Here is a 24,667-nt window from a genome sequence, read left to right as displayed (position 1 = left end):
ACTTTACCACACCCTACTATAAATACCTGAAAACCAATCATCTAAAACTACCCCTCATAAATCCTACTTCATCTTTCATCATTCCATTTCTCTAAAGCATCTAATCTTATTTATAAAACTATCCACTAAAACTTTTTTTTTTTTCCTCTCAACAACATCCATCCTATTCCCTAACATTTCTAGATCACCATTTCTTATCTCAAAGTGTGTATATGTGCAAAATCCTCTCTTGCCTGCCGGAGGAAAAAAAACAACAACATGGAATGGTTTAAATATAACAGCTCTGGGGTTATTTTAACTCTCAGCTTTCCATTTTCAGCTCTCCAGCTCTGGGTGTTGCAGCTTTCCCCTGCAATCAAGGGGGTGAGGAGCTTCCTGTGCTCCGCAGCCAGGAAAGGCCCAAAGCACCCTCACTTTGGGGGTCCCTTTCCAGTGCCAGGGCTCCCAAAATTTTGGGGTTTTCCCTCTCTAGTGGTTTTGGTTTGCTAATCTGAGATTTCATTTGATATGAAAAAGCAAAAAATTATTTTTTGATTTTTCAAATTTGAGATCAAAATTGAAAAATTGAGATTTCCCAAAAAAAAAAAAAAAAAAGGTTTTTTTGTTTTTTTGGGTTTTTTTTTAACCTCTAATTTGAGGTTAATTTAGGTTAATTCCCTAAATACCTCCTGTGCTTTTGCCCAGCACGGGGCAGGGAAATCATTAACCAGGATGTTCCTGGGAAGCAGGCTGGGCATCACCTGGCAAATTCCAGCTGCCTCTCGTCCTCCCCACAGGAGATGGCTCAGCCTTCCTGCCTGCTTCCCTGCACCTCATCCTGAATCTGAGGTCTCCAAAATCCCAAATTTGAGATCTCCAAAATCCCCGGTTCTGTGCACCTTATCCTGACTTTGAGACTTCCAAAATCCTGAATTTGAGACTTCCAAAATCCCGAATTTGAGATCTCCAGAATCCCAAATTTGAGATCTCCAAAATCCCTGGTTCTGTGCACCATGTCCTGACTTTGAGGTCTCCAAAGTCCTTGCTTTCCTGCACCTCATCCCAAATCTGAGCTCTCCAAAATCCCTTGTTCCGTGCATCTCATCCCAAACTTGAGATCTCCAAAATCCCAAATTTCAGATCCCCAAAATCCCTGGTCCCATGTATCTCATCCTGACTTTGAGATCTCCAAAATCCCGAATCTGAGATCTCAAAAATCCCTGGTTCTGTGCACCCCAGTCCCCTGGGGCTGCGTGTCCCACCTTTGAGGGCCCCACCTGGCCCCATGCACCCCATTTCCTCAGCCCTGTGCACCCCAACATTCCCTGCCTCTGTGTACCCCAATCCTCTGCATTGCTGTGTCCTGCTCCCCTGGCTCCCGGCACCCCAAATCCCAGGCTCAGGGTGTACCCAGTCCCCTGGCTCCCTGCACCCCAGTCCCCCAGCTCTGTGCCCCCAGTGCCTGTACCCCAACCCTCAGGTTCCCGACACCCCCAATCCCTCTGGCCTGGTGCCCCCCAACACCCACGGCTCTGTCAACCTCAGTCCCTAATTCCCAGGCACCCCAATCCTTGGCTCAGTGCTCCCTAGTCCCCCTGCTCAACACTCCCCAATCCTCCTCTCCAGGCTCCCCAATGCCTGGCTCCAGGCTCCCTGTTCCCCATTCCCGGCTCCCCAGTCCCCTGGCTCCGTATTCCACTCCAGGCTCCCCAGTCCCCTGGCTCCGTGTCTCTCCAGGCTCCCCAGTCCCCATTCCCAGCTCCCCAGTCCCCATTCCCGGCTCCCCAGTCCCCTCGCTCCGTGTCTCTCCAGGATCCCCAGTCCCCATTCCCGGCTCCCCAGTCCCCTGGCTCCGCGTCTCTCCAGGCTCCTCCCGCCGTTCCCGGCAGGAAGCGCTCTCCGCCAATCGTGCCGGGGCCGCCGCCCGCCGCCCGCGCTGCCTCCGCCGCGGGCCCGGTGAGTGCCGGGGTTCCGGGGGTCCCGCGGGGCGGCTCCAGCCCGGGGGAGCCGCGGGGCCGCCCCGCTGCGCTGCCGCTCCCGCGGGCCGCGGCTCGGCGCCGGGCGGGGTTCCGGGCCGGACGGGGGGAGCGAGGAGGGAGGGAAGGTGGGAGGAATGAATGGGGCTCCCCCGGGGGGTTCGGGGAGCCCCGGGGGGCTGCGGGGAGTCCCCCCGACCCCCGAGGCGCAGGCGGGGGTGGGTGCGGGGAGGGTGACACCCCGGGATGCTCGGAGATCCCACTGGAAGCTCCTTCTTGGCTGTCCGGGGCTGAAGGCGGCCCGCGGTCCCGGGAGGAAGCGCTGGTTCCCCTTTTCCCCGCCGAGACAAGGGAGAGCCCGCCCAGCCTTCCTCCGCCCGCCGGGTATCCCGAGTCCCAGTCCCTTCCTCCCGGCAAGGATCACCCCGAATGCCAGTCCCTTCCTCCCGGCAAGGATCACCCCGAATCCCAATCCCTTCCTCCCGGCAAGGATCACCCCGAATCCCAATCCCTTCCTCCCGGCAAGGATCACCCCAAATCCCAGTTCCTTCCTTCTGTCAAGTATTGCACCCCAAATCCTCATTCCTTCTTCGTTCCCATTATTGCACCCCATGTCCTTGTCCCTTCCTCCCGGCAAGGATCACCCCAAATCCCAGTTCCTTCCTCCCGGCAAGGATCACCCCAAATCCCAGTCCCTTTCTTCTGTCAAGTATTGTCACCCCAATTCCTCATCCGTTATTCCTTTCCAGTATCACCCCAAATCCCTTCCTCCTTCCCGGTATTGCACCCCAGATCCTTGTCCCTTTTGTCAAGTATTGCACCCTAAATCCTCATCCCTTCCTCCTCCCAATATCACCCCAGATCCTCATCCCTTCTTCCTTCCCAGTATCCCCCCAAATCCTCATCCCTTCTTCCTTTCCAGTATTGCACCCCAAATCTTCATGACTTCCTCCTCCCAGTATCACCCCAAATCCTCATCCCTTCCTTCTGCCAAGTATTGCACCCCAAATCCGTGTCCCTCTCCAGGCTCCCCAGTCCCCATTCCCGGCTCCCCAGTCCCCTGGCGCCAAGTATTGCGCCCCTAATCCTCATCCCTTCCTGCTTCCCAGTATTGCACCCCAAGTCTTTGTCCCTTCCTCCTTCCCAGTATCACCCCAAATCCTCATCCCTTCCTCCTGCCACGTGTCCCCCCGAATCCTCGTCCCTTCCTAGCCCCAAACACCCCACCCTGAGCCCCCGGTGGGATTTGGGGGCCGTGTCCCACCTTTCCACAGCCCATCCCCACCGAGCCCCACGTGGGCATTGCTGCTGCACACCCACAACTTGAGCAGGGACTAAAAATAGTCCTGAGCAGAGCCCGGCTCTTGGCTCAAGGAGAGGGGCAGAGGGGGGGCTGACCCAGATACCCCAAAAATTAAATTTTTACTTAGTTTCCTGCTCTGAAATAATCTTTCCTTAGTTCACTTAGGGAGAGAAGTCTTTCTGTTGATGTTATGGAGATTTTTGGGAGGAAGGAAGTCAGTTCTCTCGTGGCTCTTTTACAAATATCACCAAATATCATCGAATAGCAGCTGCCCAGGGAAATTTATTATTTGAAATTTATTATTTGTTATCCTGAAGCCCCTCTTGTTTCCTACAAGCCTTCCCACAGCTTGTTTATGGGTTATGTTCACTGGTGGGCTATTGCTTTAAGGATGAGCTGTTTAAAGGTAAAAGTTCTCACTATCTATCTCTAAAATCATCTTCATCCCTGAGAACAGAGATTTCTTTTTTTTTCCTGAGGGCACAGGGTTTCATCACTCTTTTCTTTTTCTCTCTTTAAACTTTTCATGGGATCACAGCTGCCTTAACATCTGCTTATTTTAGTATGGAGGTCTTTGCTCAATATTAATCAAACCCTTCATCTCCCAATAGTTCCATGCATTATAGGGAAAAAGAGTCTTTTTCTTTATAGCTTACAAGAGGATTTTAACCCTAAAATTAAGGCATCTCCTCATCCCTCCCATCTGGGACTTCTTTTTCATCAATGTCTTCACGTTGTTCTTTTATGTCTTGTTCCTTCCTCTCACTGGAGGGAGGATTGAAGCCCTGAAAGGGTTAACATCTTCCTTGGGGCTTGGGTCACTGGGAGGCCAGGATTTCTCCCTGGACCCTGGGTGTTTCCTTGACACCTCGGGGGATAATTTGGGATTATAAAAAACCACGGAAAGGGTGAGGTGAGGTTCTGAGGGATTTAATTATTCCATGGCTTTCTGGAGGGAGGTTTTTGTGGGATTCTTTCTGTTACAATTTGATGTCTTGGAGATCCCTCCGCAGTCGTGGGGAAACTGAGTCACGGCAGCAGGAGGGTTGGGGACACGGGTGTCCCTTTCCTGTGACTCCCTGAGCCGGTCTGGCAGGAGCTGTAGGGTCACTGTAGGGCAAAGAGGATTTGTTCAATGTCCCCAGGAGAAGGGGACGGTTCCAGGGGGGATGAGTTGGGGTTTTCCTCTCCCCCATTGTCCTTTCCCTCCTTCCCGGCTGCCTGGGATGGGTCTATTTCCTGTGACTCCCTGAGCCGGTCTGGCAGGAGCTGTAGGGTCACTGTAGGGCAAAGAGGATTTGTTCAATGTCCCCAGGAGAAGGGGACGGTTCCAGGGGGGATGAGTTGGGGTTTCCCTCTCCCCCCATTGTCCTTTCCCTCCTTCCCAGCTGGGATGGGTCTGGTTGGGAAAAGGTTGGGACAGGGGTGGGAAAAATCCTGGAGTGTTCGCTTTGCCTCGTGCTGGGGAGGGAAGGAGAGGGAAAGCGCTCCTACGGCTCTTGGGATAGAAACAGGCCTCAGTTTCCCCCATTCTGTGTGCCTCAGTTTCCCCCATTCCCTGTGCCTCAATTTCCCCTTGTGCCTCAGTTTCCCCTTTGTGCCTCAGTTTCCCCCATTGCCTGTGCCTGTTTTCCCTTTGTGCCTCAGTTTCCCTCTATACCTCTGTTTCCCTCTTACCTCAGTTTCCCGCATTCCCTGTACCTCAATTTCCCCCATTCCCTGTGCCTCAGTTTCCCTCTATACCTCTTTCCCTCATCCCTCAGTTTCCCCTTGTGCCTCAGTTTCCCCCATTTCCTGTGCCTGTTTCCCCCTTTGTGCCTCAGTTTCCCCTCGTGCCTCAGTTTCCCCGTGGGAGCTGAGCCGAGCCACCCTTTGGCACTGCCATTGTCCCAAGTAAAGGGGATTTAGGGAATGGTGCCACAATTGTTCCTACTGCACCCCAGGAAAGCCGTGCCCTGACCCCACAGGGGTGGCAGTGCCGGTGCCAGGAGCTCTGGGCAGGGGCCTTGGCATGGGATGGCACAGGGAGGGGACAGGGAGGGGACACAGCGGCACCCGGGGATGGGATGGGACAGGGAGGGGACAGAGAGGGGACACAACGGGACCCTGGGATGTGCTGGGACATGGAGAGGACTCAGGGGAACCCTGGGATGGGATGGGACAGGGAGGAGACACAGCCGGACACGGGGATGGCATGGGACAGGGAGAGGACAGGGACAGGACACAGCGGGACCCTGGGATGGGCTGGCATGGCCCAGGGAGGGGACAGTGCGGGACCCGGGGATGGCCAGGGAGGGGACAGGGAGGGACCCGCAGTGGCGCTCTGCCCGGAGCTGTTCCTGCCGCGGGTCACGCGGCTCCTCGGGAATGCGGCGGGGCCGGGCACTCTGCCCTCACTCCCGCGCGTCCAGCTCCGCTCTCATTCCCCTTCTCCGGGCACCCATCCCGGGGCTTCTGCCTCCCTGCGGGCGGGGCTGAGCCTCTCGGCCCCGGGGCTGCCGGGAATCCTCAGCCCTGTCCCTTGGAGCTGCTCCCGATGGGCTTGGAGCGAAATCCCGGCCCCTGGGAGCTCCTCTTGGAGCATGGGGCTGGAGCGGATAGGAGCGGATAGGAGGGGAGGGAAGGGAAGGGAAGGGAAGGGAAGGGAAGGGAAGGGAAGGGAAGGGACTCACAAGCCACAGCTGCTGCCACCAGCTCCATCAGTGCTGGGAATGCAGCGATCCCTTGGAACGTGCCAGGCTGGAGCTGAATCCCTTCCCGTGGTGTCTGATGGGGTGGTGCTACCAGGAATGGCTGGTGTGGGATCCCCAGGATCCCTGGGAATGACTGCAGTGGGATCCCTGGGAATGGCTGCCATGAGATCCCCAGGAATGGCTGCTGTGGGATCCTTGGAAATGACTGGTGTGGGATCCCTGGGAATGGCTGGTGTGGGATCCCTGGGAACGCCATGGGATCCCTGGCCTGTTCCCTTCCCTCGCTCTGTCCCTCCATCCCAGCACCATCCCAGCCTTTCCTTGTGTTTTCCCCCAGTGCAGGATTCCCAGAAGGATCCTCCTGCCGGGATTCCCGCTCCTGCTCCCTCATCCCGGCTCTTCCCGTGCCAAGGATGCCCTTCCCGCTGCTCATCCTGGCACTCGGCCTGGCAGGTGAGTGGGGCTGGTGGCAGCGCCCCGCAGGAGATGTCCCAGTGCCACCCGTGTCCCAAGAGAGCCGTGCCCCGAGCTGGCATCTCCTGGATTGGTGCTCCGTGGGGTGACAGCCTCGGGTGGCAGCTCCTGGCAGGGGACAGCTCCTTCCTGCCACGGGATCACTCAGTCCTGGTGGATCCCCGTTCCCAGGAGCGCTGTTGGCAGTGCCAGCTCAGTTCCAGCCAGGCTGGCTCCCGGAGTTTATTACCTGGACAGAGCCGAGGTGTTTGGGATGTGCCCGGAGCCAGGCCGGCTGTGAGCCCGGTGCCCTCTCCCTGCCCGTGTCGGGGCCTGGCACGGCCCTGCCCGCCCTCCTCATCCTCCCAGCACGGCGTCTTCCCAAAAATTCCCTGTGCCATCCCTGCCCTCATCACCTTGCGGGATGTGTTGGCCATGGGAAGGGACTGAAATTGTGCCAGGGCACTGGGAAGGGACTGGAATTGTGCCATGGCAGTGGGATGGAGCTGGAATTGTGCCATGGCAGTGGGATGGGGCTGGAATTGTGCCATGGCACTGGGATCAGCTGGAATTGTGCCAGGGCACTGGGATGGGGCTGGAATCATTGCATGGCACTGGGATGTGTGCCATGGCACTGGGATGGGGCTGGAATTGTGCCATGGCACTGGGATGGGGCTGGAATTGTGCCAGGGCACTGGGATCAGCTGGAATTGTGCCATGGCACTGGGATGGGGTTGGAATCATTGCATGGCACTGGGATCAGCTGGAATTGCACTGTGCCACCCCGGCTGGCACTGTGCTGGAGCACTGGTGCCACCTAGCGCTGCCAGCCTGGCCAGGGCTGGCTCCTCCTGGGGACCGTGTCCCCACCGCTACCACCAGCCATCCTGTCCCCCTGGGGACAATCCGGGCTCCGTGTCCCAGAGCAGGTTTGGGTGCCCATGGCAGCTCCTGGCAGCTGAAGGTGCCCCAGTTTGGTGCTGGATGTGGGATTGTCCCCCTTCCAGCCGGGTGGCATGTCTGGTGACAATCCTGGGATGCCACCTGCCTGCATGTCCCTCCCATGTGTCCCTTCCATGGGCATCCCTCAGTTTTCTTGGATGTTACCCAGATTTGGGTGCTCCTGGCAGCTTAGGTGCCCCAGTTTGGTGCTGGATGTGGGACTGTCCCCTTCCCATCAGCGTGGCACGTCCAGTGACAATCCTGAGATGCCACCTGCCCATGTGTCCCTTCCATGGGCATCCTTCAATTTTCTTGGATGTTATCCAGGTTTGGTGCTCCTGGCAGCTGAAGGTGCCTCTGGTTTGTCTGGGATTGTCCCCCTTCCATCAGGGTGGCATGTCTGGTGACAGTCCTGAGATGCCACCTGTCCATGTGTCCCTCCCATGGGCCTGCTTGGGTGTTATCCATATTTGGGTGCCTGTGGCTGCTCCTGGCAGCTGAAGTTGCCCCAGTTTGGTGCTGGGTGTGGGATTGTCCCCCTTCCATCAGGGTGGCATGGCCAGGGACAGTCGTGGGATGTCACCTGTCCATGTGTCCCTCCCATGGGTATTGCTTGGATGTTACCCAGATTTGGGTGCTCCAGGCAGCTTAGGTGCCCCAGTTTGGTGCTGGATGTGGGACTGTCCCCTTCCCATCAGCGTGGCACGTCCAGTGACAATCCTGAGATGCCACCTGCCCACGTGTCCCTCCCACGGGCATCCCTCGGTTTTCTCCGGCACCATCCAGGTGCAGAATCCAGGAGGTTCTCCTGCAGCTGTCACAGCGCGTCCCCGTCCCCTCCCGCAGGTGCCATGGAGATCCAGGTGCCGGAGGAGCCCGTGGTGGCCCTGTTTGGCCACGACGCCACCCTGCTGTGCTCCTTCTCTCCCGACGCCAACTTCAGCGTGGCTGAGCTGAGCCTCATCTGGCAGCTGACGGACACCAAGCGCCTGGTGCACGGCTTCTCCGGGGGCCGCGACCGGCTGCAGGACCAGGGCCGCGGCTACGCCAACCGCACGGCGCTCTTCTACGACCAGCTGCCGCGGGGCAACGTGTCCCTGCTGCTGCGCCGCGTGCGCATCGCCGACGAGGGCAGCTTCACCTGCTTCGTGCGCGTGCGCGACTACAGCAGCGCCGCCGTCGCGCTGCAGGTGGCGGGTGAGGAGCACGGGAGGCCGGGGAGTGACGGCTGCGCCGCCCCAAAATGTTCCTGGGGTGGTGTGATCCGTGCCCTGCTGAGGCTCCTGGCTGAGGGGCCTCCTCAGCCAGCTGAGGATGGGTTTAGCAGCTGGAAGAGTTCGTCCCAATCCTGGCTGGGCCAGCTCCCCATCCCGATCCTCACTCTGGCACCCGACTTGTCCCCAAAATGTTCCCTGGGCAGTGTAATCCGTGCCCTGCTGAGGCTCCTGGCTGAGGGGCCTCCTCAGCCAGCTGAGGATGGGTTTAGCAGCTGGAAGAGCTTGTCCCAATCCTGGCTGGCCCAGTTCCCCATCCCAATCCTCACTCTGGTGCCCTCTTATCTCCTGCTGTGCCTCCCCAAAATATTCCTTGGGCAGCGCGATCCACGCCCTGCCTCAATGGAGAGGGGCCACGTGTGCTAGCAGTGGCCCACAGATGAGAATGGATTTAGCAGCTGGAAGAGTCCATCCCAATCCTGGCTGGCCAAGTTCCCCATCCCAATCCTCACTGTGGTCCCCTCTTATCTCCTGCTGTGCCTCCCCAAAATATTCCTTGGGCAGCGCGATCCACGCCCTGCCTCAATGGAGAGGGGCCACGTGTGCTAGCAGTGGCCCACAGATGAGAATGGATTTAGCAGCTGGAAGAGTCCATCCCAATCCTGGCTGGCCAAGTTCCCCATCCCAATCCTCACTGTGGTCCCCTCTTATCTCCTGCTGTGCCTCCCCAAAATATTCCTTGGGCAGCACAATCTGTGCCGTGCCTCGATAGAGAGGGGCCACGTGTGCCAGCAGTGGCCCTCAGCTGAGGATGGCCTTGGCACTGCAAGATCCCAATCCTGGCAGCTGCAAGATCCCAATCCCGGCTGGCCCCGCTCCTGATGCCAGTCCTCTCTCCTGTCCCCCCTGTCCCCACAGCTCCCTACTCCAAGCCCAGCGTGCACCTGGAGCCCAGCAAGGACCTGAAGCCGGGCGACGTGGCCGAGGTGACGTGCCACGCGTCCCGCGGCTACCCCGAGGCCAGCGTGCTGTGGCAGGACAGCCGGGGTGCCAACCTGACTGCCAACGTCACCACGTGGCAGGTGGCCAACGAGGAGGGGCTCTTCGAGGTGCGCAGCGTCCTGCGCGTGCTGGTGGAGCCCAGCGTCACCTACTCGTGCCTGGTGCTGAACGCCGCGCTGCGCCAGCACGGCCACGCCTCTGTCACCATCACGGGTGAGCCGGGGACAGGGAGGTGGCACTGCCACCCACAGCCAGCCAGGAGAGCTGGGGGAGGTGGCACTGCTACCCAAGGCCACCCAGGAGGGCAGGGCGAGGTGACAGTGGCACCCAAAGCCAGCCAGGAGAGCTGGGGGAGGTGGCACTGCCACCCAGAGCCAGCCAGGAGGCATTATTGGAGGTGACTGTGGTGGCACCCAGGATGGCTGGGGGAGGTGACCATGGTGGCACCCAGAAGGGTTGGGGAAGGTGACCTTGGTGGCACCCAGGAGGGGCTGTGGGAGGGGGCAGCGCCACCCAGAGCCAGCCAGGAGGCATTATTGGAGGTGACTGTGGTGGCACCCAGGATGGCTGGGGGAGGTGACACTGCTGACACTGGCACCCAAAGCCACCCAGAAGGGGATGGAGGAGGTGACACTGCCACCCAAAGCCACCCAGGAAGCATTGGGGAAGGTGACCGTGGTGGCACCCAGGAGGGGCTGTGGGAGGTGGCAGCGCCACCCAGAGCCAGCCAGAGGGTGGATGTTGGGAAGGGATTCCCGGCTGGGCTGGCATTCCCAGAGTAGCTGTGGCTGTCCCTGGATCCCTGGCAGTGTCCCAGGTGGGGCTTGGAACAGCCTGGGACAGTGGGAGGTGGCACTGCCCATGGTAGGGGGTGGCAGCAGGTGACCTTCAGGACTTCCATGGAGACATTCCGTGCCCCCAGGAAGCAGTTCCTGGGGCTGGGTTGTGACCCAGCCTGGACGTGGGATCATCCTGGGTCATCCTGGATCACGGTGGGGGTCACCCTCAGTGCTGGAGCACCCTGGATGTGGGATCACCCTGGATGTGGGATCACCCTGGATATGGGGTCACCCTGGATGTGGGATCACCCTGGATGTGGGATCATCCTGGATCATCCTGAGTGCTGGGTCACCCCAGATGTGGGATCACCCCAGATGTAGGATCACCCTGGATATGGGATCACCCTGGCAATGGGATCACCCTGGATATGGGATCACCCCCGATGTGGGATCACCCTGGCTATGGGGTCACCCCTGATGTGGGATCATCCTGGATGTGGGATCATCCTGGATGTGGGATCACCCCAGATGTGGGATCACCCTGGATGTGGGTTTACCCTCAATGTTGCATCATCCTGGGTTTTGGGGCATCCTGGCTGTGGGGTCACCCCAGATGTGGGATCACCCTGGCAATGGGATCACCCTAGCAATGGGATCACCCTGGCAATGGGATCACTCTGGATATGGGATCACCCAGCTGTGGGATCACCCTGGCAATGGGATCACTCTGGATATGGGGTCACCCAGCTGTGGGATCACCCTGGCAATGGGATCACTCTGGATATGGGATCACCCCAGCTGTGGGATCACCCTGGCAATGGGATCACTCTGGATATCGGGTCACCCAGCTGTGGATCACCCTGGCAGTGGGGTCACCCCACCATTCCCGGGTGCTGATCCAGGCCCTTTTCCGTCCCTCCCCGCAAGGCCAGCCCCTGGCATTCCCGGCGGTGGCCCTGTGGGTGACAGTGGCCCTGGCCGTGTGCGTGGTGGCCCTGCTGGGCGTGCTGGCCTTCGTGTGCCACCAGAAGATCCGGGAGAGCTGCCGGGAGGACGAGGAGCGTGCAGGTGAATCCCGGGAAAGCTGGGAGGGGACGGATGGGGGTGGCAGCAGAGGGACCCGTCCGTCCCTCCCCGCAAGGCCAGCCCCTGGCATTCCCGGCGGTGGCCCTGTGGGTGACAGTGGCCCTGGCCGTGTGCGTGGTGGCCCTGCTGGGCGTGCTGGCCTTCGTGTGCCACCAGAAGATCCGGGAGAGCTGCCGGGAGGACGAGGAGCGTGCAGGTGAATCCCGGGAAAGCTGGGAGGGGACAGATGGGGGTGGCACCAGAGGGACACCAGGGAGTGGCACTGCCACGCCTGTCCCCTTTTCCCGTGGCCGTGACATCTCCAGCACCTCCGGGCTCCTTTCCCACATCCCTTTCCCATTTTGGGTCGTATTCCACATTTTTATGGGGTGCTGTTTGCACCACAGGGGGATTTGTTCCCAAAAAACGTCCTGGGATCTGGCACCCTCAGGAATTACCTTTATTCCATGGATTCTGCTCCCAGTTTCCCTCTGGAATTACCTTTTTTCATGGATTTTGCTCCCAGTTTCCCCTGGGAATTAACTTTTTTCTATTTTTTTTTTTTTCCCATGGATTTGGCTCCCACTTTTCCTCAGGAATTATCTTTTTCCATGGATTTGCTCCCAGTTTCCCTCTGGAATTACCTTTTTTCATGGATTTTGCTCCCAGTTTCCCCCGGGAATGAACTTTTTTCTATTTTTTTTTTCCCATGGATTTGGCTCCCACTTTTCCTCAGGAATTATCTTTTTCCATGGATTTGCTCCCAGTTTCCCTCTGGAATTACCTTTTTTTCCATGGATTTTGCTCCCAGTTTCCTCAGGAATTAGCTTTTTCCCATGGTTTTCTTCCATGGATTTGCTCCCAGTTTTCCTTGGGAATTGCCTTTTTACCATGGATTTTTTCCATAGATTTTGCCCCCAGATTCCCTCAGGAATGTCCTTTTTCCATGGATTTTGCTCCCAGTTTCTATTGGGAATTACCTTTTTTCCATGTTTTTTTTTTCCCATGGATTTTGCTCTCACTTTCCCTCAGGAATCACCTTTTTTCCATGGATTTTTTCCATTGTTCTTGCCCCCAGTTTCCTTTGGGAATGACCTTTTTTCCATGGATTTTCCTCCCAGTTTCTCTTGGGAATGACCTTTTTTCCATGGGTTTTTTGCATGAATTTTGCTCCCAGTTTCCCTTGGGAATTGCCTTTTTTCCTTGGGTTGTGATCCCAGTTTCTATTGGGAATTACCTTTTTTCCATGGGATTTTTCCCATGGATTTTGCTCCCTGTTTCTATTGGGAATTACCTTTTTTCCATGGATTTTTCCATGGATTTTGCTCCCAGGAACAGCAGCAGGGGGTGAGCGCCTCCCAGGATGCCAGTGGGTGCTGGAGGGAGGGAAGAGCCTCCAGTTTGGGGTATCCCAGATTTTGGGGGATCCAGGGATCCTCTCCAGGCGGTTTTTAGCTGTGCCAAACCCACGGTGTCCCTCGGAGCTGGGGCTTTTCCCGCTGGGATTTTCAGGAATGTGGCGCCCTGGAAAGGCCAGGATGCTGCAAGGGGCACCCCCAGAATCCCAGGAATGGGGTTCCCACCTCGGGATCCTTGTTTTCCAGGGCCAGAGGAGCGGGATGAGGAGGGGGAGGAGCCCAAGACAGGTGGGTGCCCCGTCCTGGGTCGGGGTGGCGCTCCGGGCGCTCGGCCCCTTCCCTATTCCCGATTTTCTGACAGCCCTGACCCTGGATAAACCTCCCCATTCCCAAATCAAACCTCCCCATCCCTTAATAAACCTCCCCATTCCTCAATAAAATCTCCCAATTCCCAAATAAAACCTCCAAATTCCCCCATAAAGTGACAGAATTCCTTAATCAAACCTCCCAAATCCTTAAGAACCCTCCCCATTCCTTAATAAAATCTTCCAATTCCTGAGTAAAACCTCCCAAGTTCCATAATAAAAGCACCCAATTCCTTAATAAACCTCCCCATTCCCAAATCAAACCTCCCCATTCCTTAATAAACCTCCCCATTCCTTAATAAAACCTCCTCATTTCTTAATAAATCTCCGCGTTCCTTAATAAATCTCCCCATTCCTCAATAGGATCTCCAAATTCCCAAATAAAACCTCCAAATTCCTTAATAAAATGACAGAATTCCTTAATCAAACCTCCCAATTCCTTAATAAACCTCCCAATTCCTTAAGAAAATGACAGAATTCCTTAATAACACCTCCCAGTTCCTTAATAAACCTCCCCATTCCTAATAGAATGACAGAATTCCCAAATAAAACCTTCATATTTCTTTAATAAAATGACAGAATTCCTTAATAAAATCTCCCCATTCCTTAAAAAACCCCCTAATTCTGAATAAAACCTCCTCATTCCTCAATTAAATGACAGAATTCCATAATAAAATCTCCCAATTCCATAATAAAACCTCCAATTCCTTAATAAAATGACAGAATTCCTGAATAAAACCTCCCAGTTCTTTAATAAAATAACAGAATTCTCAAAGAAAGCTTTCCAATTCCTTAATAAAATCTGCCAAGTCCCAAACAGAACCTCCCAATTCCTTAATAAAATGCCAGAATTCCCAGATAAAATCTCCCAATTCCTTAACAAAATGACAGGATTCCTTACTAAAACCTCCCAATTCCCTAATAAAGTAGCAAAATTCCCAAATAAAACCTCCCAATTCAGTGATTTCCCAGCATCCAGCAGCTCCACGATGTTCTGGGGGATTCCCTTTATCCACTGGCACAGGACCAAACCCTTGGAATTCTGCAGGGAAATTGGGAACGGGGTCACTTTTGGGGTTTATCCCCCAAAAATGGGATTTTTGGAGCTGTTTCCTTTGGGAATGGGATGGGATTGACCACGGGATGTTTTTCCCTTTTCCCAGCTCTGCAGCTGCTGGAAAACACGGAGAGCAGAGAGGGTGAGTGGATGTTTCTGGCAAATCCGGGATCATTCCCCTTTTCTCCCTAAAATCCACGTGGGAAACATTTGTCAGGGGGATTTCCCCTTTCCAATTTTCATTTTCCCATGGGTTTTCCATCAGCTTTTCCCAGATTATGGTTTTCCATTTCCCAGTTTTTCCTGGTTTTTCCTGGTTTCTCCCAGCATCCAGCACCTCCTGCATCCCTCATCCCTCCTTTTCCCCACTGCTCTGGGATTGGGAAAAGCCTCCCCACACCCAACCCTGGAAGGAATTTGGGTTTTTTTTTGGAGTTGCTATGGATTTTCTGGGATGATGGGAATTGCTGGGGTTGGAAAAGGATTCAGAGTTTTCCCAGTGTGGAAAAGGATCCGGAGTTTTCTGAGCCTGGAAAAGGATCTGGATTTTCCCAAGCTGCAGCCCCATTAATCCATTAGTGTACTAATGTATCAATTTATCGAGGCATCAATCTATTAATTTATCAATTTATTTATTTATTTATTTATTTACTAGTCCATTAATCCATTACTTCATTAATCAATTGATTCATTAATTCCTTAATAATTGATTTACTAATTCATTAATCTGTTCTTCATTAATTCATTAATCCATTGATTTGTCAGTCCCATCCCTGCAGTTCGATGTTTTCCCTCTCGATTCCCTTTCCCCCGCCCAGGTCGGGAGCAGGAGCAGGAGCAGGAGCAGGAGATCGATTGACGGCAGCCCCGGAGCGCCGGCCCCGCCCGCGGGTCCCCGAGCGAGCGGCGACACCCGGGGAGGTGACACGCCCGGGGAGGTGACATTTCCAAGCCGGTGACACCCCCGGGGCAGCGACAACCCTGGGGCTGCGAAACCCCCGGGAGCAGGAGATCGATTGACGGCAGCCCCGGAGCCCCGGCCCCGCCCGCGGGTCCCCGAGCGAGCGGCGACACCCCCGGGGAGGTGACACGCCATTTCCAAGCCGGTGACACCCCCGGGGCAGCGACAACCCTGGGGCTGGGAAACCCCCGGCTCGGTGACACCCCCGGCTCGGTGACACCTCCAGCCTGGTGACACCTCCAGCCTGGTGACACCCCTGGCTCAGTGACACCCCCGGCTCGGTGACACCCCCGGGGCGCCCCAGCGAGGACGACCCGGAGCTGCCGCCTCCCCCATCCCATTCCCGTTCCCCGCCTCCCGTCCTTCCCGGGAAAGGTGGGGTGAGGATCTGCCCGGTGTCCCCTTGTCCTTCTGCGTGTCCTTGTGTCCATCCCAGGGGGACATTCCCGTTCCCTGCTCTGGTGCTGCTCCGGGCGCCTTTCCCCACCCTTCCTGAGCCCGGAGCCTCGGGAATGGCGGCCGGAGCGCGGGGGGCTCCGGGAGCCCCTTCCCCACGCTCCTTTTCCCGCTCCCTGAGTCCCTCCGGACTCGTCCTGGCCTTAAACGCTGGATCCCGGCGGGGTTTGTCCCACTGGAACGATCCCAGGGCGTTTTTGGGAAGGGGGCACCCGCTGGCCGGGTGAGGTCCTGCCATGGGGACATCTCTGGGGACATCCTGAGCTCGTCATTCCTGTGGGATTGGTGGCTCTGGGCGTGTCCCGGGGTCCCCCCAGCGCCGTTGGGGAGATGGGGACACCCCGAGTGCTGTTGGAGCATCCCTGTCCCGCTCCAGAGCGCGGGAAGTCCCCAGGGGCTCCTTGGGTCGAGTCCTTCTTTAAAATCCGGGATCTGGAGGGTTTCTCGTGCCTTGACAAATAAATTTGGGACCGTGTCGGTCGATCCCTCCCGGCTCCATGTGCTCCATGGGGTTTGGCCAGGAATGGTGTAAGGATTGAGATTCCAGGAGGAAAAGATTCCCTGGGCCGGTCAGAAAATACCCCAGGGATGCCCAAGCTGGCTCCTAAATTAAATCCTGTTGCTGAGATGGGATGGAAATTCCTGGGAGATCCTTCACAATGGGGTGGGAATTCCTGGGAGATCCTTCTCAATGGGGTGGAAATTCCTGAGGGATCCTTACCCATGGGGTGGGAATTCCTGGGGGATCCTTCCTGGGGCCCTTCCTGAATCCCTGTGGGGGATGGTTTTTGGTTGTCCTTCCCCACTCTCGGCATCCCAATGGGAGAACATTCCCAAAATCCAGCCTGCGAGAAGCGTGCTGGCCTCAGGCTGGGATGGATGGATGGATGGATGGATGGATGGATGATGGATGGATGGGTGGATGATGGATGGATGGGTGGATGATGGATGGATGGGTGGATGATGGATGGATGGATGGTGGTCCCAACTCCTCCCCTTGGACTTCTGCATTGCTTTCCCACCCCAAAGCTGCTCGAGAATACAGCTCCTCCCATCTGAATTAACCATCAGGAGCCAAAGTGGCATTTTTGGCTCAGAAAAACCTTGGAAAAGCCTCATGCCAGGAATGTTCCGGGGTGGAAATGTGTCCCTGCAGGATGAGGCGCCAGCGGGAAGGACACGGGAACATAGTCCCGGGAACAGCTGCTGCTCTGACCCCTTTAGATACCTTGGAAAAACGCCCAGGGTGGATTTGGAGCTCCAGATTCCTTTGTTTCCAAGCAGGACCTGATTTCTTTCCCTGAAAAATCAGCATTTGGACGTGGAAAGGAGGGATTAGGGAGCTCAGGCAAAGTGGGACTTTTTTCAGATGGATGCAGAACTCGGGGTCAGGGATATTTCCGCTGGAAAAGTTGAGAATTGAGGGGGGAGGAGATCCCAAGGCAGTCTCCTCGTTCCTGAGGTTTTGGTGATCCCCTCATTGTCCCTCTTGGAGTTGGGAATCATATTCCAGTGGCATCCCAGGGATATCCAGGAGCGAACCTATTTCCATCCTGACTCCCCTCAGCCAGAAAAGTCTGATCCCACTGATTTTCCCTAAACCAAACATGGATAACGCATCCCAGGGAAGCGAAATTCCCCCTCCCTTATCCTGCCACCCCCTCCAGCATTCCCACATCCCTGTGCCATTCCCACCCTCCAGAAGAGCTGGCCAGGCAGAGCTGGCACATCCATGTCCTGGTCAGGATTTCTCTGTGCTGGATGAATTATTGAGCTCCTTCTATCCTTTCAAAAAAAAAAAAAAAATTAAATTCCCTGAGCCTGGAAAACTGTTGGGATATCGGGATACCGGGATATCGGGATACTGTGATATTGGGATATTTGTTGCCACCTTCTCACTCAGCGTTTATGAGGAGTACGGATTTATTGAAATATATATTTATATTTATATATAGATCTTTTCCAGCCCCTTTCCCAGGGATTTTCCCCCTCCCCCAAACCCTTTCCAAACCCAGATCTGGGCTCAGTTTTTGTTGGGAATTCTCTGCCTGGCCGGGACGTATGGCAGCAACGTCTGCGTGCTCTTATCGGCCACGGTCTGGGTGCTGCTGTTCCTCGTGGCCCTGTGGATCGGGATCACGCCCGGGTTCCTCGGGAACTGCTCCCGAGGCCCCTTCCTGGCAGGATCATCGGGAATGTCGGTGCCATCATCGGCATCGCCGTCATCGTCGCAGCACAGGGCGTGGTAGAGCACCTTGTCGCTGAAGCGGACGCGCTCCCGCGTCCCCGCCGGACGCTGCGCCGGGATTTTGGGAACGGTGGCGCTCCCAAAACATTCCTCACTGGAGGAATCCGGGGTCCCCCCGCCCCCGCGGGGGCCGTTGGCCACGGGGACCCCGCCGTTCATCAGCCGGGCCGGCGGCGGCCGCGGAGGCTCTGGGCAGTCGCCGGGGTCCGAGGGCGTGGAGGTGTCCAGGAAGGAGCAGAATTCCCAGCTGTCCGAGAGGACGTCGGAGGCGGCGAAGTCCAGCGGGCCCAGCTCAAGGCTGGCCCCGCCCCGGTCGCTGCTGGACGTGCTGCTGGCCGTGGCCGGAGTCCAAGCGTCCGGCTCCAGGTCCAGAGCGAAGTCCGACGTCAGGCGGTCGATCTGGGACACGACCTGTGGAGAGAGAGATGGACACGGGGATGGATGGATGGATGGATGGATGGATGGATGGATGGATGGATGGATGATGGATGACAGATGGATGGATGGATGGATGGATGGATGGATGGATGGATGATGGATGGATGGATGGATGATGGATGATGGATCAATGGATGGATGGATGGATGGATGATGGATGGATGTTTGAATGATGGATGGATGGATGGATGGATGGATGGATGGATGATGGATGGATGGATGGATGGATGGACGATGGATGGATGGTTGGATGATGGATGATGGATGGATGATGAATGGATGGATGATGGATGATGCATGGATGGATGAATGGATGGATGGATGATGGATGGATGGATGATGGATGGATGGATGGATGGATGATGGATGGATGTTGGATGATGAATGATGGATGGATGATGAATGGATGATGGATGGATGGATGATGGAGGGATGGATGGATGGATGATGGAGGGATGGATGGATGGATGATGGAGGGATGGATGGATGGATGATGGAGGGATGGATGGATGGATGATGGAGGGATGGATGGATGGATGATGGAGGGATGGATGGATGATGGATGGTTCCAACTCCTCCCCATTGGACTTCTGTGTTGTTTTCCCACCCCAAAACTTCCAGGGAAAGTGGGATCTCTCCATCCCTCAAGCTTTGGCTTTGAAGCTTGTTGGGAATATCCCCGGGTAAGCCTGGAAATCAGGAAAACTCCTTTTCCCTTTCCAGATCCCTTTTCCTTTTATTTTTTCTTCTTTTTAGGAGAAGAAAGAGCTAAACTTGAGAAAGAGAGTAAAAAAAGGGATTTTCTGATCCCTTCATTTTTGGGGCAATTCAAAATGGGGAAGAAGGCTTTGAGTTTTGGGAATACCCCATTACCAAATGGTTCTGCTGGAATGGGATCCCCTCTGTTCCCAACGGGAATTTCACTGCTCGGTCAGGGCCAGCATGTCCCTGCCACATGAGGTCCCTTCCCAGCCTCACTGAAGGGACTGGAATCGAGCAGATACAGCAGGAAGTGCATCCTAATCCCATTCCCAATCCCTGCTCCATTCCAGGATTGGTGCCACTCATGGCTGTCCTCATCCCAATCCTGTCCCCATCCCAATCCTGTCCCCATCCTGATCCTGTCCCCATCCCGGGTGTCACTTGTGTCTGTCCCCATCCTAATCCCAAATCCATCCCAATCCCCTGCCCATCCCAGGATTGGTACAACTCATTCCTGTCCCCATCCCAGTCCTGTCCCCACCCCAATCCTTTCCCTATCCCAGTCCTGTCCCCATGCCGGGATTGGTGCCACTCATGGCTGTCCCAATCCAAATCTCATTAGCAGCCCAATCTTTTCCCCATCCCAATCCTGTTCCCTTCCCTATCCCACCCCATCCCAGGATTGGTGTCACTCGTGCCTGTCCCCAATCCAAAACCAATCCTAATCCCGATGCCGTCCCCATCCTGGGGTTGGTGTTAATTGTGGCTGGTCCCATCCCAATCCTGTCCTCTGGGACTGATGCCACTCACAGCTATCCCCATCCCAATCTCAATCCCGTCCCCATCCCGGGATTGGTGTCACTTGTGGCTGTTCCCATCGCAGGATTAGTGTCACTCCTGGCTATTTTTAGGATCATTCCCTATTTTAAACCGCAGGTTAAATCCCCCGGTGACACTCAGCTCCCGCGGGGGATTAACACGGAAAGAAGGATTTGGGATTTGCTCCCCCCCTTTTCCTCCCTTGCTGAGGCTGGCGGAGCTTTTCCAGCTTGGAGGGGGAAAAATCCCCCCAATTTCTCAGGAATATCCCCAGGGATTCACCCCAAATTTCCTCCCCTGTTTATAGGGGGAAAATCCCCCCAGTTCCCTGGGAACATCCCCAGGGATTCATCCCAAACCTGATTTCCTGCTTGTAGGAGAAAAATTCCCAGGAAACTGGGAAGGATTCCACCCACAAGCAGGGGAGGAGGTTTGGGATGAGGGAATTTGGGGGGAATTGTCCCCTCCAAGCACATGAAGGTGTTCGGGATGAATCCCTGGGGATATTCCCAGGGAATTGTGGGGGATTTTTCCCCTTATAAAGAGGAGAGGAGGTTTGGTATGAATCCCTGGGGATGTTCCCAAGGAATTGGGGGGAATTCCCAGGAGCTTCCTAATAAAATCCCAGCTAGAATGTTCCCACCCAGCTCAGCAGATGTGGGACAGCTGGAGCCCTATCCTTGTTTTATGGAATTTTGGGGATTTTGGCTGCAAGCCAAGCCAGAAGTTCCTACTGGGGATTGGGATTGGTTGCTCCTTATCCTGGATTTTGGGCTGGGATCAGAGGGGTGGGATCTGGTGGGATCTGATGGGATCAGAGGGTTAAGATATTGGGATCAAAGGGATGGGATCTGGTGGGATCCAAGGGTTGGGATGTCAGGATCCAAAGGGTTGGGATCTGATGGGATTCTAGGGAAGGGATCTGATAGGATCAATGATTTGAGATCCAATGGATCAAAGGATGGGATTGGATGGGATCAAGGGCTTGAGATCCAATGAGATCAAACAACGGGATTTGGTGGGACCCAAGGGATGGGATCCAATGGGATCAAAGGATAGGATCTGATGGGATCCAAGGGCTGGGATCCAATGGGATCAAGGGTTTGAAATCCAATGGGATCAAAGGATAGGATCTGATGGGGTCGAGGCCTTAAGATCCAGTGGATCAAAGGATGGGATCTGATGGCCCCTCCATCCCCACAGGGCTTTGGGAAGAGGATTGGGAAGTGGATCCAAGCCCGGGATGGAGAGATCCAGGCCTGAATCCCACCAAAACTGCTCCCAAAATCCCACAAACCCAGCTCCCAAAATTCTCTAAAAGCCAGCTCCTAAATAATTCCCAAACTTCTCCCAAAGCTGTTATTTTTGGCATAACAATCCCTGGACCTTCCTGAGTGTTCCCAGTTAATCCCCTATTGATCCCAGCATTATTAGGGGATTTATTCCCATCGGGGATCACCAGCAGGATTTTTCCAGGAAAAAGGCTGGGAAGGAAACCTATTGATCCCATTCCAGAAATTCCAGAAAGGATGGACCCTTCCCATGGGAATTTTTGGAATTTTGAATGGGATTTTTCCACCCAAGGATCATTGCTTTCCCCAGCCCAGAACGCCCGGGAATGATTCCGGACTCAAAGGAATGGGAAGGAAGGAGAGAGACCGGGAAAACCAGGATGTCACAAGTCCAGGACACTTTGGTGGCCCTGAGGGGACCCCAATCCATGATGCCACCTTGGCTCGGAGTCGCAAGCCAGGGACGTTCCCAAATCCTCCATGGGGACACCCCAGTGTCACAATTCCAGGAGTTTTTGGTGGCCCTGAGCAGAGATGGACACCGGGATGGATATTCCAGAGCCTCCATGGTGGCTCCATGGGGACACCTCAATGCCACAAGTCCAGGACACTTTGGTGGCCCTTAGGGGACCTCAATCCATGATCCCACCTCGGCTTGGAGCCACCAGCCAGGGACTCCCAAATTTCCTCCTCTTTTTTGGAAATCCACCTCAGGGACACCCAAGTTTTTGGAAAATTTCCTCTCTTTTGGAAATCCACCTAGGGACACCCGAATTTCTTCCCTTTTTTGGAAATCCAGCCCAGGGACTCCCAGATTTTCTCCTTTTTTTGAAAATCCACCTCAGGGACCCCCAAATTTCCTCCTTTTTTTTAAAATCCACCTCAGGGACCCCCAAATATCCTCCTCTCTTTTGGAAATACAGCCCAGGGACACCCGAATTTCCTCTTCTCTTTTAGGAATCCACCTTAGGAACTCCTGAATTTCCCCCTTTTTTCGCAAATCCACCTCAGGGAAGTCTCCCCCCCCAGCGCTGCCAAATCCCGAGCCGGGAAGGGACAAACCCGGGCCAACCCCTTCCCTTTCCGTGCTCAGCGTTATCCCGGGATTTCCCTACCTCGCGGAGCTCCTTGGCCACCTCCTTGAGCTCCCGCAGGATGCCCTCGAGCTGCCCGATCACCATCCTCATGCGGCCGCGGATGCGCTCCCGCTCTCCTTCTCCCTCGCTACGGCCGCTGCCGGTGCCGGTGCCGGTGGCGCTGCCGGTGCTGCCGGTGCCGCTGGCGGGCCGCTCCGTGCGCTGCGCATCCCGGCGGCTCCGCGAGTCCATCGTTCCCTAGGCGGCCGGGCCGGTGTCCATGCCGCTGCTCCCCGCCCGGCCCGGCCCGGGCAGCTCTCACCATCTTAGCGCCGCCGCTCACGGCTGCCCGCGGGAGCGGCGCGCACCATGCGGGGACACTCCGCCGGTGGCCCTGCGGTGACACCGCTGGTGGTGGCAGCGGGAGGAGGAGGAGGAGGAGGAGGAGAGGATGAGGTTTGCCGGGAAGCGGAATTCCAGCGGGAAAGGGAGGCGCGGTGTCGCCGAGGAGGGGTGGCGGGTCCGGCGTTGGCGGCAGGGGTGTCCGGCTGTCCTCCTGCGGGGACAGAGGGACAACGGACGGGGAGATCCTTGGGAAGGGCTCTGGCCGCGCCTCTTCCCCCCAAATTGTGGGGGGCAAGGATGGGGCCTGGGAATGTCGCTGGGAATGTCACCCCCTGTGGCCTCCATGAGCCCACCCCAGGCTGAGCCTGGGCGCGGTGGGAGCTCCTGGGGATGGACACCCAGAGGGACATGGGGACACCCAGGGGGACACACACAGGGACCTGGGGACACACACAGGGACGGGAGGACACACACAGGGACAGAGGGACACCCAGGGGGACAGAGGGACACACACAGGGACATGGGGACACACACAGGGACGGGAAGACACACACAGGGACAGAGGGACACCCAGGGGGACAAACGGACACACACAGGGACAGGGGACACACACAGGAACACGGGACACACAAAGGGACAGAGGGACACCCAGGGGGACAGAGGGATGCAGACAGGGACAGGGGGACACCCAGAGGGACAGACACGAGGACAGAGGGACACCGACAGGGACACACACAGACAGAGGGACACGGACAGGACACCCCGGGGACACGGGGACTCTGCACTCACCGGCGCGCTCCGGCCGCTCCCGGGCTCCGCTCCGAGCTCTTCCCGCTCCTGTTTTCCCCTGGCTCCTTCCCTCGCTTCCTCCCCCTCCTCCTCCTCCTCCTCCTCGCCGCCGGCTCCCGCCTCCCTCAGGGCTTTTCCACGGGGGCCGGGGCCGCTCTGCTCCGCTCGCTGTCGCGGGGGGTACACGTTACCGGCGGGGACACGTTACCGGCGGGGACAGCCCGGCGGGGACAGCCCGGCGGGGACACCCAGCGGGGGGTGGCAGCGGCCCCAGGGCCCCTCCCGGAGCTCTTCCCGCCGCCATCCTCCCTCCGGATCCCGGCCCCGCCCCGGCCGCGGCGGGAGGGTGGAACGCGCCGTGCCCTTTCCCTCGCCGGTACCGGCATCCTCCATTCCCGGTGCCGCCATCCCCCAGCCCCGGTACCGCCATACCTCAGTCCCGGTACCGACATCCCCCGTCCCCGGTACCGGCATCCCCCATCCCCGGCACCGCCATCCCTCAGTGCAGGCACCGACATCCCCCGTCCCCGGTACCGACATCCCCTGTCCCCGGTACCGGCATCCCTCAGTCCCGGTACCGCCATCTCCCATCCCCGGTACCGCCATCCCCCGTCCCTGGTACCGGCATCTCCCGTTCCCGGTACAGGCATCCCCTAGCCCCTGTTCCCGTGTCCTCCGGGGCTCCGGGGATGGCGGGTGCCGGTATCCGCAGCTGCCAGCCCCGCACTCCGAATCCTCCCTCCCCGGTTCCCGAATCCTCCAGCCCTGAATTCTCCATCCCCTCTTCCCGGATTCCCCCTTCCCGCTGCCCGCATCCTCCAGTCCCGGTCCCCGCATCCTCCTGCGTCTGTCCCCGCCGCTTTCATCCTCCATCCCCGGAGCCTTCATTCCCTATTCCTGAATCCTCTATCCCCGGTTCCTCCATCCCCTATTCCTGAATCCTCCATCCTCGGCTCCTCCATGCCCGGTTCCTCCATCCCCGATTCCGCTCCCTGCATCCTCCATCCCCTCCGCTCTCATCCTCTATCCCCGGTTCCCTCATCCTCCATCCCCGGTTCCCTCGTCCTCCATCCCCGGCTCCCTCATCCTCCATCCCCGGTTCCCGCATCCCCATTCCCCTCTCCCCGGTTCCTCTCTCCGGCACCCCCGGGACGCACCGGCGGCGCTGGGAGCTCGGCAGGGCCGGGCTGTCCCCGTGCTCGGGGCGGGCGGAGCCTCCCCCGGTGTCCCCATCCCCGCTCCCGCTCCCTCGGGACGCACCGCAGCCTCCCCCCGGTCCCGCACGCCCGGACCCCCCGTGCCCGCTCCCGGTGCCCCCCGGACGCACCGGCGGCGCTGCGGGCTCAGGGCCGGGC

General features: G+C 57.1%; 2 protein-coding genes across 6 annotated transcripts; one reads left to right on the top strand and one right to left on the bottom strand.

Annotated features, from left to right (window-relative positions):
* The first annotated feature begins 1,879 nt into the window (after nt 1–1,879).
* CD276 (CD276 molecule) lies at nt 1,880–15,327 on the top strand. Of its 4 annotated transcripts, none has more exons than XR_005953709.1 (9): nt 1,898–1,935; nt 6,289–6,404; nt 8,193–8,543; nt 9,479–9,775; nt 11,269–11,409; nt 13,011–13,052; nt 14,293–14,328; nt 15,005–15,106; nt 15,141–15,189. XR_005953709.1 is itself a non-coding variant. In XM_041418693.1 (9 exons), the coding sequence occupies exons 2-9, from the start codon at nt 6,365–6,367 to the stop codon at nt 15,204–15,206; spliced, it is 948 nt and encodes a 315-aa protein (XP_041274627.1). In that variant the 5' UTR covers nt 1,898–1,935; nt 6,289–6,364; the 3' UTR covers nt 15,207–15,327. The 4 variants fall into 4 exon arrangements, 3 of the variants coding, with proteins under 3 accessions (XP_041274626.1, XP_041274627.1, XP_041274624.1); XM_041418693.1 differs by lacking the exon at nt 15,141–15,189 and adding an exon at nt 15,198–15,327 and having other exon boundaries at nt 15,005–15,036; XM_041418692.1 differs by having other exon boundaries at nt 1,880–1,935; nt 6,294–6,404; nt 15,005–15,185.
* Nucleotides 15,328–17,504: 2,177 nt separating this feature from the next.
* Nucleotides 17,505–24,584, bottom strand: INSYN1 (inhibitory synaptic factor 1). 2 transcript variants are annotated; one of them, XM_041418709.1, is made up of 4 exons: nt 24,470–24,584; nt 23,313–23,480; nt 22,218–22,734; nt 17,505–18,262 (listed from the first exon to the last, which is right to left on the bottom strand). In XM_041418709.1, the coding sequence occupies exons 3-4, from the start codon at nt 22,428–22,430 to the stop codon at nt 17,627–17,629; spliced, it is 849 nt and encodes a 282-aa protein (XP_041274643.1). In that variant the 5' UTR covers nt 22,431–22,734; nt 23,313–23,480; nt 24,470–24,584; the 3' UTR covers nt 17,505–17,626. The 2 variants fall into 2 exon arrangements, with proteins under 2 accessions (XP_041274643.1, XP_041274642.1); XM_041418708.1 differs by lacking the exon at nt 24,470–24,584 and having other exon boundaries at nt 23,313–23,670.
* Nucleotides 24,585–24,667: the final 83 nt, after the last annotated feature.

The sequence above is a fragment of the Onychostruthus taczanowskii genome, unplaced genomic scaffold (genome assembly GCF_017590055.1).
Source record: "Onychostruthus taczanowskii isolate IOZ18803 unplaced genomic scaffold, ASM1759005v1 scaffold6, whole genome shotgun sequence".
Taxonomy (NCBI): domain Eukaryota; kingdom Metazoa; phylum Chordata; class Aves; order Passeriformes; family Passeridae; genus Onychostruthus; species Onychostruthus taczanowskii.
Note: the sequence above shows the minus strand (reverse complement) of the source record. Positions and strands in the feature narration are given on the sequence as shown.

Coding starts and splice junctions, on each gene's coding strand:
- CD276 (XM_041418693.1), top strand. CDS start 6,365: ATGCCCTTCCCGCTGCTCATCCTGGCACTCGGCCTGGCAG. Junction 8,544..9,478: donor CGTCGCGCTGCAGGTGGCGG/GTGAGGAGCACG, acceptor CTGTCCCCACAG/CTCCCTACTCCAAGCCCAGC. Junction 11,410..13,010: donor GGAGGACGAGGAGCGTGCAG/GTGAATCCCGGG, acceptor CTTGTTTTCCAG/GGCCAGAGGAGCGGGATGAG.
- INSYN1 (XM_041418709.1), bottom strand. CDS start 22,430: ATGGACTCGCGGAGCCGCCGGGATGCGCAGCGCACGGAGCGGCCCGCC. Junction 18,263..22,217: donor TGGCCAAGGAGCTCCGCGAG/GTAGGGAAATCC, acceptor CTCTCTCCACAG/GTCGTGTCCCAGATCGACCG.